Source organism: Onthophagus taurus, chromosome 6 (genome assembly GCF_036711975.1).
Source record: "Onthophagus taurus isolate NC chromosome 6, IU_Otau_3.0, whole genome shotgun sequence".
Lineage (NCBI taxonomy): Eukaryota > Metazoa > Arthropoda > Insecta > Coleoptera > Scarabaeidae > Onthophagus > Onthophagus taurus.
The window spans coordinates 32,809,271-32,823,689 of NC_091971.1; the positions used below are offsets into that span (position 1 = coordinate 32,809,271).

The window sequence follows — 14,419 nt, forward strand, 5'->3', positions numbered from 1 at the left end:
CAGATAGGCTCTAAAGCTAAAACGAAAGACAGATTCGATTCAAAAATAATCGCTAAACCGGTAGAATATCGCGTAGGTCAACTGGTCCTCTTAAAGAGAAAGAACAATACCGAAAAACTTACCGAATATCAAGGTCCCTACGAAGTTGTAGAAACTAATGTAGAAAATAACACTGCCACTATTCGTTTAGATAGGAAGTTATCTAAGTTTCATGTCGAACAATTAAAACCGTTTGTTGCAGATTCTCCCTCACCTTCCTAATGATCACTGGGACCGGTAATTATTCCATTACGGACGTAAAAAACGAGGTAGGACTGTACATAGAACAACTAGGACCTTTAAAAATAACAGATTCGTTTTGGAACTTGCTTATTGTCAAAAATATTACTCTCGTACGATATGCATTGCAATGCAACGATAATTTGCTAACGAATCTGACTAAACTAGTCTATGCAAATGAAAAAAATTTCATGAATAAATTAAATTTAGTAAACGAAATTACAGCTCATTTATTTAATTTACGGTTAATCTCGGGTAAAACTAACAGGTTATTAGATAACTTAATGTACGAAACTCCGCGAACCGAAAGACGTAAACGCGGATTGATTGATGGGTTGGGAACAATTACTAAAAATATTACGGGTAACTTAGATGAGGGCGATGCAAAGAAATACGATGGTTTATTGACGGTTTAAAACAAAATCAAAAGTCTTTAAGAGAAATTCTAAAGTCGCAAGTTCAAATAGTCGATGAAATGAATTCAAAATTTAATAAAACCGTTTATCAATTGAGGGCAAACGAGGAAAGACTTTTACAAAGATTAAACGAATACATGGAGCACAATATCGACCTGCAAAGGCAACAATTTTATTTTGAAGTCCAAATTTGCTTAGAACGATTATTCGAGTCGTACACAATTATAGAAAACGAGATCCAAACTCTAATTTTAGGGGTAACATTTGCTAGACTTGGAAACTTTTATGCTCCGCTGGTGGATACTGATGTCTTGGTTAATAAAATTCAAAAAATTCCTCGAAATTTAGTCAATAACAATTTACCGGTAGTCCCTGATATAAACAATTTAGAAGTCCGACACTGTCCGAAATCCGATAATCGTTGGTGTGTGTACAATCCACCTCAAAGCAATATTTCAGTCAAATTAGTGGTGTATTAACGGAAAATAATTAAGTTTAAATTATTAATTTCAGTTTAAATATACCGTTTAAATACAAGTATCTACGAACGAACTGTACAACGTCCTATCAGAGATTTAATGATGTTAAAATAGATCGATTTAGTTTAATTTCAGTAACTATTTTCAAAGTCTACTTTTCTAAGATTCTGTGTTCTTGTATTATGGGATTTATGTAGCAGGTATATTTTCTAAATTTATGGCAAAATGGAACTACATACGACATTTTAGCAAAAGTAGGTCAAGAAGAAAATTTTTAGATGGATCAATCTTTTTAAGAATGCGATAAAAAAAAACAATTAATATCCATATTAAATAATTGTAAGAGAAGAAAGCCTAGTTATATAAAAAACACCGGTATAAGAGTTAAAAAAAAGGTTAGATTTATTTGGAATAAACATATTCGCAAATTTTGTAATTCATTTTGTAATTCAACATCGTAATTCAAGCCGTTTCTCTTACAAGTCTCTCTTTGAAAATAGTTACATTCAAAGAGTTGTAACTAGCAATGGATTTCGGATTACTGGGATATGTTTTGTTAAATCGACCTATTTTAACCTCAAGAATTTGTAATAGGACATTGTATGGGTTGTTGACAGACACTCTATAAAAGTAACTAAAAAAAATCCAGGAAAAATTTTTTTTCCTAGAAATAGGATTGCCTGCCCCATAGTGCGGCGGGGGATTGAAGTGAGTGAGTCAATTTGTGCATAAAAAGTTGTCCCCCTTGGTTTTATTCTTTACCTATTTCAGCGATTTTCTTTTTAAACTTCCGGATTTACAGAAATTGAGGTGGAAAATTTTGAAATGAACACCCTGTATACATTGACTGGCTAATGTTTACATTAATTGAAGTGCACGCTTTACTTGTAAGATATACATTCATCATCAATTACCGAAAATCGTCTAAAATCCTATCAATTGAGAGTGATCAAGGCCCATTAGCTCAGTTGGTTAGAGCGTCGTGCTAATAACGCGAAGGTCGCGGGTTCGATCCCCCCATGGGCCACTACTATTTTTATTTAAAGTATAACAAACCGTTTTTTCTACTATAATATATATATAATGACTTCATATGTTTTTGTGTATATTTTTGCATACATATAACTTTCAATTAGATATTATAGGAGTTATTACTTATTACTTATTAGATTTAGAAAGATCCCAAAAAATTGTCAAAGTCAGTAGACACGTTTTAACATGACAGTGAAAATGTCAAAAAGAAAGTATGATAATATTTTTTCTGGTCGTTTTAATATCATTAAATTTCGGTAGCACTTTAATTTGGCCTGAAAATAATAAAAACAGCACAATATTCGGTAATATATCTCTTCATTTCCCACTATTATAATTTATCTTTTCTACAAATACATAATATTACATACTTATTTTTAATTATTCTGTTTCAGATATGAGTTTATCCTGTTTAAACAAATCGCAAAAACACTTTTTCTTGCCGTACAATATGGGAATATCCGACTCGGTAACCGTTCTCGTCTCAAATAAGCATCGTTCGAGGAATTGTTCCTTTTTATTTCACCACGATTCGCTGGAACTTGATATCACGAAGATTATTGTGTTTGAACATTTCGGAAAAAATAGATTTTGTAACGGAAGTAACATTTATTTAATAGTAAGTTTATGCTAGAAATAGAATTTAATGTTTAATTTTTAAAATTGATTTCTAGGAAAATGGGTTTATTAGTTTAAACTTTTGTTCATCAAACAAGTTAAAATCGCCAAATTTAAACGATTCCTTTGTATTTCTGAGTCAAAAATTGTTAAGGATAGATGTTTTGGATGAAAAACAGAAAGATTCAGTTGAAATTATGAAAATCACAGGAACTGCAATACGAAGTAACTTATTTTCCTAATTATATTTATACAGTGTGTCCCCGGATAGATGAAACGACTCTTATAAAAGGTAAAAATGTTTCGATATTAATTGATAAATTGTTTGGTTAAAGACTAATTTTCAACATATTTTCAATTTTTCAAAAACAATTGAGCCTTGACAGTGAAAGAAAAACTCTTTTTGTGGAGTTTTGTTCGGAATGAAAAATCCATACCATCCAATTTTTTAACTAAATAATCAATTTGGCGAAAGATGGTTTGAGAGAATGAGCGTGATATCTTGGCCGGCCAGATCTCCAGAACTAACAATAATGGATTTTTTTTGTTTGGGGAAGAATAAAACAGATTTTCCCAAGAATACATTTCGATATGACACCGCAATATAAAAAAAAATAGAATAACACATGCAGTTCGATCAATTCCTAGAGAGCATGTACAGGTGTCCAAATTTCGATGGGTTTGCAGGGTATCTCAGTTATTATGAAAAATAGAAAGTTGCGGCTTTCGCGAACCTGAGCTACTTTTTTGTGAAACTTACAATGCCGAAAACCAAATTTTTATAACGGTCTTCGTTTTTGATATACCGGGAGTATACAGGGACCTCCTGTATCTCGGCTATCCGGAAACTTAGTAAAAAAGTAAAAACGGGTTCTAATAGATTTTTTCACGTGGAATCCAATGGTGCACGTAGAGCTTTTCTAGTCATCACGGTTTTTGAGTTATAAACACAACTCAAATACTGAATACTCAACTTCTAAAATAACTATTTATAACTCAAAAACCGTGATGACTAGAAAAATTCTACGTGCACCATTGGATTCTTCGTGAAAAAATCTAGTAGAACCTGTTTTTACGTTTCCGGATAGCCGAGATACAGGGTGTCTGAAAATAGTAAATTTTGAAACACTCTCTGTATATCAAAAACGAAGAAGGCTATGAAAATTTAGTTTGCGCCATTGTAAGTTTTACAAAAAAGTAGCTCAGGTTCGCGAAAGCCGCAATTTTCTATCTTTCATAATAACTGAGATACCCTGCAAACCCATCAAAATTTGGACACCCTGTACAGGCAGCTTTTGGAGCATTCCGAAAACTTATTGAAAAATGCGCAAATTTAGGAGGTGACTTGATAAAGACTTGATGAACACATGTAGTCTGAAGTTATAATTTATAAAAAGGTTTTTAAAAAAAGACCACTTTTCCTCCGTAATTGTTATAAATTAATCAATCTGAGACGTTTCGGGAACACCTCCCATCTTCAGTCTACAAATAGTCACTCGTAATACTATCTACAAAAAAACCACAACAAAAGACCATAAAAATCTCAAACCACACAAAAAATTTAAAAATTAATCGGTGTCGAATGTTAAAAAAGTTTACCTCTAATCTTGATATGATGATTTAAACAAAACCATATTTTAAAATTACTTTGCATACATGTATGCGCGTCACCTTGTACAACTGTTTTGAAATACCATTGTACGAAGTTTCAAGGTTAATTTTACTACCCAAAAACTGGAATTCGTTCTTTCTTTCTACCACTCCCAAACGTCTTCTATCTATCTCGCTTTATATATTTAATCTATCTAAGATATTCGCCTAATGCGCTCCAATTTTCCCCACATCAGTTTTGAAATTGACTGCGTGATTGATATTTTTTGTTATATAAAGTGATTCTAAATTTTTCCTTATTAAAGGTATTATTATTTGTATTGAGAATCCTGGGGTTTTCAAAGTCAAATTTGTGGTTTAATAGTACAGAATGTTGACACAATGCTGTTTTATTATTTATTTTGATCTGTTTTGAGTCATATTGATGTTGCTGAATTCGTTTTATCAGGTGTTGTTTTGATTCTCCAATATAAACTTTATCACAATTCATACAATTTAATTTGTAAACGGTATCGACTTTGTCTATCATCTTAATTTTATCCTTCACATTTGAAATCAATGTGTTTATTTTATTATCATTGTATTTTGCAAATTTAATTTCTTTAAAATCATGATCTCTGAATACTGAAGTTATTTTATTCGTTAATGACGGTATGTATTTAATCTTACAAAACTTATTCAAATTTGTTATTTTATTAGTTTCGTCATTTATATTTCTATTATCTTGTTCACTATCATTCTTCTGATTATGTTTATCGAAATATTGTGTAATTAATGATTGGCCTTCTGTTTTATCTTTTGTTTTACTTCTTAAAAAATATTCTTTTTTATATTGTTCTGTAGGTCTCGATATGTGAGAAGTTGTATTGTTATCTTGATTATCATTATCAATAGAATTTTTAATTCTCTACCAAGCATCATTGACTAATCTTTTAGGGTAGAAATTTTCTAATAAAATGTTATATAGTTGTTTTCTTATTTCTTTTAAGAAGGCATTGTCTGTAACTGAGATAGCTCTTTTTATGTAATTGTTCATGGTATTAATGATTTGGGACTTAGGGTGATTGCTATGAAAATTTAACAGTCTATTGCTAGCAATTTCTTTTTTATAGCATTTCGTTGCAATTGAGTTGTTGTTTCGATTCATAACCAGAACTATATCCAAAAAGGGTAATTTATCATTATCGGGCGTTTCTACTGTAAATTTCAAACGATCATTGTAACTGTTGATTGTGTCCAATAGTTTTGGATATTCATTCTTGGGTAAGATTAGTAACAGATCGTCTATGTATTTAGCAATTAGTATTGGTTTTATTTTGGTTATTTTTAATTGTGTTGTTATTAAATCGTTCAACACTATACCACTCAAATTCACGCTCAAACTGGACCCCATTGGAAGACCGTAAATTTGTCTGTAATAGTTATTATCCTGTTTGAAATAGCTACTAAACGTGCAAAGTTTAATTCCTTCAATAAACAATTTTTTATTTTTAATTACAGTGTGATCCTCTATATGTTCCCAGTTTGTTTCTACTAATTCTATCATTTTTTGTAAAGGTATGTTTGTGAATAAGGACTGTACATCAAAGCTTACAATATCATATTTAATGTGATTATCCAGATGTAATGATTTTAACTTTTCTTTTAACTCTAATGAATTTTTGATGTCGTAATCATTCATTGAGTTTAGGTTATTCAAAGAACTATTGAGAAATTTTGATAATGCGTATGTGGGTCCATTAATATTATTAACAATTGGTCTCAATGGTTTGTCTTGTTTATGAATTTTAATTAGTCCATGAATTCTTGGTGTTATGAAATGTGTTGGTGCTAATTTTAATTTCAGGGGTTTATCTATGCAATTCATTTTTTCAAGTTTTCTTAGGTAATCGTTAATTTTATCAACCAACGGAGGTCCTGGATCTGACCTATTCGTTCTATACGTTTTATTATCATTCAGCAAATTAGCAATTCTTTCGTTATACGACTGTTTATTCAGGATAACCAATTGTTTAGTCTTATCTGCTTTATTAACTATCAAGTCTTTATTATTTAATAGGAATTTTTTAAAAATTATAATGTCCCTGCAAATTTGTGCCTGCAAATTTGATTGGTAATGTAAATTCTTTTGCTTATATAAAAAATTGGTAATTTCGTTGACAATTTTATTTCTTGTAACATTTATGTGATTTTCCACTGTATTGATGGTGGTAAAAATCTTTTCAACGTCTACAATGAGATGAATTATATCTTTATGGAACGATTTCTTGAAACCAAATGTAAGAAAACTGAAATTATCACCCAATGATAATAGATTAATAATATTGTTTGGAATCTGTTTTTTGGTTAAATTTATTACTCTGTTCGTTTTATATAATATGAAATATTTCTCTAATACATCTGAGTCATAGTCCAAAATATTTTTGGATTTTTAGTTGTTATTTTTATTAACTTTTAGAAAGTTAGGTAATCTAATTCTATCTTTTCTACTTTTAACTACATTAAAATGCTTATGTGTAATATGGGTTTTTTTTGTAGATAGTATTACGAGTGACTATTTGTAGACTGAAGATGGGAGGTGTTCCCGAAACGTCTCAGATTGATTAATTTATAACAATTACGGAGGAAAAGTGGTCTTTTTTTAAAAACCTTTCATATAACAACACCTCTAGTTCAATTTATCGTTTATAATTTATAATTTTTCATATAAAACGCGCAGTTGATGAGATTTGTGCGACGAGTTCACGTCAATATTTTCGTTCGACTAAAGAAAGTTCCTAAGAATCTTTTCTAGTGGTTCTTATGTATCGGTTGTTGGTTTAACAAGGAGAGTACTAAAAAAATTTCTTAGTAACATTTTGGCATACTATAAACAGAAAAGGTACTTTACCTGACACAAAAGCTGTTTTCACTTCACTGTCAAGGCTTACTTGCTTTTTAAAACTTGAATATATGTTCAAAAATTATGTTTAATCAAGCAGGGCTAAACCCCAAAAAATGACAATTAATATCGAAAAAATTTTACCTTTTATAAGAGTCATTTCACCTATCCGGCGACACTCTGTATATTATTTAACCTTGCAATACACGCGACGTCTTAAGAAACGCACGGTCAAACCTGAATGTTTCCACTTCTAGCTCTAATGTTAGATCTACTATTAGTGCAATGAAAATATAGAACAAGCTACGAGCTAACACTAGAACTAGAAACATTCAGATTTAGCCGTCTTAAGAGACACATGGCTAAATCAGAAAGGTCTAGTGTTAGTTCTACATTCAGTTCAATAAAAACCTTCTTTTTCGTCTTCTCCTGATCCTTATGCCTGATGGCGTCGGATAACTCTTTTCCTATATCTCCATCCACTTCTTCCACTCCCTCCGATGCCTGGCTAATTTCTTTATATCTGCTACAGTCTTCCCTCTCTTCTTCTCAACTTCTTCCCCTCTTTATCTTATCCTTATTTTTTGCTTCAAATATCTTTTTTACTATTGTGTTATGTTCCATTCTAATTATGTGGGTGTACCAGTTTAGTTTTATTTCCTCATTCCTTATCCTATCCCACTTCGTCTTCACCACTATTTTACGTAAAAATTTCATTTACATTGCTGTGATCTTTCCTTCTTGTTTATCTTGGAGTGTCCATGATTCACTGACATATGTTAATATTGGGACTGCCACCGAGTTGTACACCTTCATTTTTATCTTTTTATCTATCTCCTTCTTCCCAAAAATTGTTCTGTTTAGAGTATGATATACGTTGTTTGTTTTCCTTATTCTTGCATTTACGTCTAAATCTATCCTTCCATCTTGTGATATTATACTTCTCCAGTACTCATATGATGATACTTCTTCTATCTTTTGTTCCTTAATAAATAATTCTTTCGGGTTATTTCTTATTTCCTTTTTATTTATTATCACGATTTTACATTTATTTACGTTCAATTCTAGGCCCATCTTTTCAATTTCTTCTGTCCATATTTCAACCAACTTCCTTGCCTTTTTATAGTTCTCTGCTATCAGGACTATGTCGTCAGCATATAGTAAATTATCTATTTTTACTGGTTCCAAACTTTTATAACTTAACCTATTACTGTTTGATATTGATTTGTTCTTGTTCTTGTATTTTTTATCACTCTGTCCATTAATATTATAAATAACAAGGAACTTAGGCTATCGCCTTGTTTTATTCCCTTGCTCATTTCAAAAGTTTTTGATGTTTCTCCCTTCATTTGTACTATGCCCTTAACTTTCTTGTACAGGTTTTCAATTATTTATGTTAGTTTTTGTGGTACCATTAGTTATTCTAGACATTTCTATGTAATACTACGGTTAACCGTGTAAAAAACTGCTTTTAGGTCGAAGAATACTACTTAGGTATAGTTCTTTCCCCGTGTCTATTTTCCTTTCAATGATATTTCGGATTACATGTATGTTACCGTTTGTTTGCTCTGTATGCTGCTTGTTCATCTTCTAGTTTGTTTTCCACTATTCCTATTAATATTCTTTCTATTATCTTAGTGTATAATTTGTAACTTGTAGATAGTAGGCATATGGCTCTGTAATTATCACAGTTCCTTTTTTATGTATTGGTAAGATGATGTTATCTTCCCAATCTTTCGGGATTGTTTCCGACTTCCATGCGATCTTATACATATGTATGTACAGGGTGTCCCAATTTCGATGTCCGCATAGGCTATCTCCGAAACTAAAAGAGATAGAAAAAAAGTAGCTTACATGTCATGATCTCGTTTTTCGAGAAAATGCTAATTCCGAAAACTCCGAACAGCTATCGTCTTTTGTTTTCGCCCTATCGGCAAAAACTGAAAATTTTGCAAAAACGACAATCGCGAATATCTCACTTATTATCAAAGATGGAGTATTATAAATAAAACATTATATGGGCAACTTTTTACGAAGAATTCAGTGGCGTAGGTAGAATTTTTTTCCCATCTTTTATTTTCGAGATTTTAGACATAACATTATTTTTTTAAATGGAAACCATAGTTGGCTATGACTTAAAATGATTTGTTATTTTCTTCTGATAACAACTATATATAGTTTGTGGGGTATATTTCTTATAGTTATTGAATAATTCTAAATCTAATGTATGTATTTAAAAGTTAATGTTGCTATGGTGATAACCATACATACTATGATGGAATATAATGTATCAATTTTTTTTGTTCTTTCTAAAACTATTGTGTGTATTTAAAAGTTAATGTTGCTATGGTGATAACCATATATACTATGATGGAACATAATGTATTAAATAATTGCCAAAGTTTGTATTTAAAAATTCGATATCAACTCTGGCATTATGTGCTGGTACGATGCACCAGCGTGTTAAGTGTCAAAGTATAACAAAACTGAATAAAACTTTACAATGAATTTCGAAAATTATGAAAAATGTAACATGATGGAATGCGATATGTTATCAGATAAGAATGCGACGTTAGCCGCGGAATTTTATTTCACAAGATATCCAGAAAGAAGACAACCGCACGTACGAACCTTCAGCCGGTCAGCAGAAAATTTAATAGATATTTGGTCCTTCCCCAAACCACATACAAAAACATACCAAAATGACCTGCAAGAGAAATTGCAACAAGACGTCTGACCCAAAAGACACCGCTCCCGAATATGAAAGAAAAATAAGTATAAACCATACAAAGCGGGGCTAACTCATTATTTACGTGCCGGAGATGTCAATCGAAGATTAGAATTTTGTAGATGATATTTAAACAAATTAAATAATCTGCTGTTTGTTCAAAATGTTATCTGGACCGATGAAGTCTCTGAGTGTTCAAAGAAGATTGGGGTTCAATGTATGGTGTGCCCTTTTAGATAATAGAATTTTGGCATATAGTATCTACCATAAAAACTTAAACTCAGGGAAATACCTCAATATATTAAGGCAGCACATTGAGCCTTTGGACGACAATTTGCCACTAAATATGTCTCAAATGATGTATTTTCAATATGACGGAGCACCAGCACATAATGCCAGAGTTGTTAGTGAATTTTTAAATACTACTACAAACTCAAGGACAGTAGAATCTAACAGGACTGCTACATCCATTGTTGTGACTGCCTACCCGCAAACTACGTCACACCATTTTCCACGCCTAGCTGTTGTTATGGTCTATGCGTTTGCTGTGTGTTTTTAGAGGTTATATCCTAGACGTATTCATATTAGTTTTGAAGTTTTATGTTTTTAGACGTATTAATGTCTATCATATAACCTCTAAAAACATAGACAGTTATCAGGCGTGGCAAATAGTGTGACGTAGAGTGCGGGCAACCAACCCGTAGTCGACTACAAAAATACAATGGATGTAGCAGTCCTGTTAGATTCTACTGTCCATGCTATAAACTTTGGCAATAATTGGAAACAATGCTTTCCCTCATGGTATGGTTATCACCATAACAACATTAACTTTTAAATACATACATTAGATTTAGATGGAACAAAATGAATTAGATTAGAAAATGAATATTTAGATGAACTATATATATTTGTTATCAGAAGAAAATAACAAATTATTTTAAGTCATAGCCAACTATGGTTTCCATTTAAAAAAATAAAGTTACGTCTAAAATCTCGAAAATAAAAGATGGGAAAAAAATTCTACCTACGCCACTGAATTCTTCGTAAAAAGTTGCCCATATAATGTTTTATTTATAATACTCCATCTTTGATAATAAGTGAGATATTCGCGATTGTCGTTTTCGCAAAACTTTCAGTTTTTGTCGATAGAGCGAAAACAAAAGACAATAGCTGTTCGGAGTTTTCGGCTTTAACATTTTCTCGAAAAACGAGATCATGACATGTAAGCTACTTTTTTTCTATCTCGTTTAGTTTCGAAGATAGCCTATACGGACATCGAAATTGGGACACCCTGTACTTAAAAGGAGTGGTTTTATATACATATACTTAGGAAGCCACTCCTTCTATCTTGTCTTTCCCGCAACCCTTGTCTGTTTTCATGTTCATCATTGCCTCTCCAATTCTTCCATTATTATCTCTTCAGTTGCTATGTCTGTGGTGTCTTTTCTTATCTCATCTTTTCTTCACTCCTCCATTGTTTGTGTTCGTTTTCCATCCCTGAACTTTTCTCCATAAAAATCCGCCCATATGTCCAGAATTTCTCTTGCAGTGTTGTAATTTCCCTTTATCTCGTTGTTTTTATCTTTGACGGCTTTTATTTCTTTCCTTTGATATCTTATCAATTTTCTTATTTGATTCTAAAATTTCCTGTTATTCGATCCGTATGTTTCACTTAACTTTTTCTCTTTTTCGCCTCCCTTACAATATTCTTAGCTACATCTCTGTTCGTTCTATAGTTTGTTCCATACTCTTCCGAATTCGTCGATTGCCTGTCGGGCCTCTTCATTCCACCAGTGTGTTCTCTTTGTCTGATATTTTTTGCAATTCGCGACGGTAATGAAAGCTATTACAGTACTCAAACGCATCCGATGCTGTAATGAGATTTTAGTAATATTTTATGGCACCAGTTTAAGTTGGTGACATTGGGTCATTAATTTTTCTAGTTGTCAATGTGACAATTTTTGTTCATGGGTGTTTAAACACGTTCTTAGCATCGGATACACAATGATAAGGACATTGAACTCTGAGTAATTTCTCTTATTTTGGGATGTGTACATGAAACATTTTTTTCGGGTGAATACATTTTGTGTTTTGACAATTTCTAATTGTCAATTCAAATTTCTATTTTCAAATGTTATGGTGTTACCAACTGCTACATACCTATTTCACTACATTGTCAAAATGTATTTTATTTTTGTTAAACAAAAAAGATAAAAGCGTGAATTAAAAAAAATAGCATAAAAAATACGTTTCATAAGACTTAAAGCACTCATTCATTAAAAAACTCGTGGCTTTGCCAGTCGTTTTTCAACTTAAATTCGTGCATTTCAAGCATGTCTTACGAAACTTGTTTTTTTTTGCATGGAGGTGTTTTGCAACACCTCCATAGGTTTATTTTGAATTATCTCTTTAAAAATTCTCCACCTTTCTTTCAGTATTAAATTCTCTGTTTGTTCTAGTTTTTGAAATTCGTTGTTTTTTTTTTTCTTGGTATTTTAGTCTTTCTTCCTCCTGCCTTAGTTTATGGATGTTTATTTTCGTGTAGGTTTTCATCTCTTCGTATGTGATGTAATCAATAATGTAACTCATAGCATTCCTTTCTTCCGCCAAAAACGTATATATTTATCTTGCCTCCTCTGATTCCATATAGTGGTTCCAATCAATAAGGCCTTTATTTGACAACATTCCAGCATTGTTTGCCCACATCTACTCATCACTGCCTCTCCCTGATTCCCATACTCTCCTAAGTACCTCCCCTCTTGTGTATGTCATTACCTATTCTTGCATTCCAGTCTCCTATTATAATTACTTCCTCTCCTTGTTCTCTGGATTTATCGAAGGTTTTCTGCAGACTTGAGGTAAAATCTCGCATTTCTTCTTCTTCTGTTCCTTCCGTTGGTGCGTAGATTTGAATTATATTCACCTTTCCGTTTAGGCCAATTCCCAACTTCAGAGTTTAGTGGTGTATACTTAATTACTCTTTTATTTAGCCCATGTATTTTCTTGGACTCCTGAAAAGTATAGACTATAATTGTTTGATAATCGTATGTTTCCCCTTCCCTTCTTTTTCGCTTCACTAATTCCCATTGTTTATATCCCAAGCCTTTCCATCTCCTCCATTATTTCCCTTTCCTTTCCCGTTAAAGTTGTAATATTCCACGTCCCTCATCTTTATAACTTTCCTATTTTCTCCTTGCTTTTCCTTGCGTTTATCCATATCCCTGCCATTTTCATCCTCAGTAAAGTCCCCTCTTCTTTCTACACTTAGGTTTTTGAATTTATAGGACGTCTCTTTTTTTCTCTTTCCATATCGTCCGGTGATACTGTAAGTTTATTATTCCAGGCAGCTTCTTCATCCACTATCTTCCCCTCGTCGTTTGCTTCATGGTTTACAATTATTTTGTTGTATTGTTAATGAGCTTTAAGTCCTTTCCTCCTGAGTTCCCTTAGTTTAGTCATCAAATCATATCTCTCTATCTGAATTTTCTTAGAGTAGTTCTCATCTATCCATATGTTCGTTCCTTTCAACCCTTTTGCGTTTTTTAGGATATCCATCCTTCTTTTTTCCTTTGTTAGTTTTACTAATATCGGCCTATTGTTGTTCATTTTATATGCTCCTATTCTACTTTTCCTTGTGATATCAATATCAATTAAGTTTACTCCGATATTCCTCATCAATAAAAATATACAACAAAAAGTGACGCTGAATAACAACTGAAACTAGAAGTTAGACTACGCCTAGAACTAGAAGAAAGTTTCCTCGCGCGTGTGTTGAAAGGTTAATTATTTGGATTTCTCTTATACTTTAAGAACTCGAAAAAGATTCATTTTGCAACGAAACCGAAACTGTTTGCATTAATTTTTCCAATTATCCAACTTGTATAAACAAACAATTAATGTGTGATGGAATCATAAATTGCGGCAAAAAAGGATTCTACGACGAAGATAATCAAAAATGTTATCAAAGTAATATCAATTCTCCTATTTATTTAGTTGCTTTTAATTATTTATTTTAATTTCAGGTTCTCTCAAAACGGAATTGAACGATATAATCTTATTAACGATAGCGATTACAATTTTTGTTATTCTCTTTTTAGTGCATAACATTAAAAAATCTATACCTTTCCTTTTAAAAATTCTAAAAACGAAGCGGAAACGCAGAAAAGATACGATGGTGTTCGCGCCACATCGATCACCCGTCATGAAAACTTATATTCCGGTGAAAGCGGTCGATACGTTGCATTTTCGGGTTGTTTCAGCACAATCTATGAAATATACTTAATAAAAAAAAATATTTATATCAAGACGATTTTATTTTGTTTTTAACTTAAGTGGTTCAAAGTGATAATTAAATCGTCAATGCGGATTTATACTT

The 14,419-nt window shown here is 31.9% G+C and overlaps 1 protein-coding gene and 1 non-coding gene across 2 annotated transcripts; both read left to right on the forward strand.

Annotated features, from left to right (window-relative positions):
* The first annotated feature begins 2,127 nt into the window (after positions 1-2,127).
* On the forward strand, positions 2,128-2,201 carry TRNAI-AAU (transfer RNA isoleucine (anticodon AAU)). The gene has a single exon. It is a non-coding gene; the product is annotated as a tRNA-Ile (tRNA).
* Positions 2,202-2,381: 180 nt separating this feature from the next.
* On the forward strand, positions 2,382-14,374 carry LOC111418797 (uncharacterized). Its single transcript, XM_023051467.2, has 5 exons — positions 2,382-2,511; positions 2,602-2,825; positions 2,881-3,049; positions 13,855-14,010; positions 14,067-14,374. Exons 1-5 carry the CDS (start codon positions 2,421-2,423, stop codon positions 14,324-14,326), a joined length of 900 nt encoding a protein of 299 aa, XP_022907235.2. The 5' UTR covers positions 2,382-2,420; the 3' UTR covers positions 14,327-14,374.
* Positions 14,375-14,419: the final 45 nt, after the last annotated feature.

Coding starts and splice junctions, on each gene's coding strand:
- LOC111418797 (XM_023051467.2), top strand. CDS start 2,421: ATGATAATATTTTTTCTGGTCGTTTTAATATCATTAAATTTCGGTAGC. Junction 2,826..2,880: donor GAAGTAACATTTATTTAATA/GTAAGTTTATGC, acceptor ATTGATTTCTAG/GAAAATGGGTTTATTAGTTT. Junction 14,011..14,066: donor TAATCAAAAATGTTATCAAA/GTAATATCAATT, acceptor TTTTAATTTCAG/GTTCTCTCAAAACGGAATTG.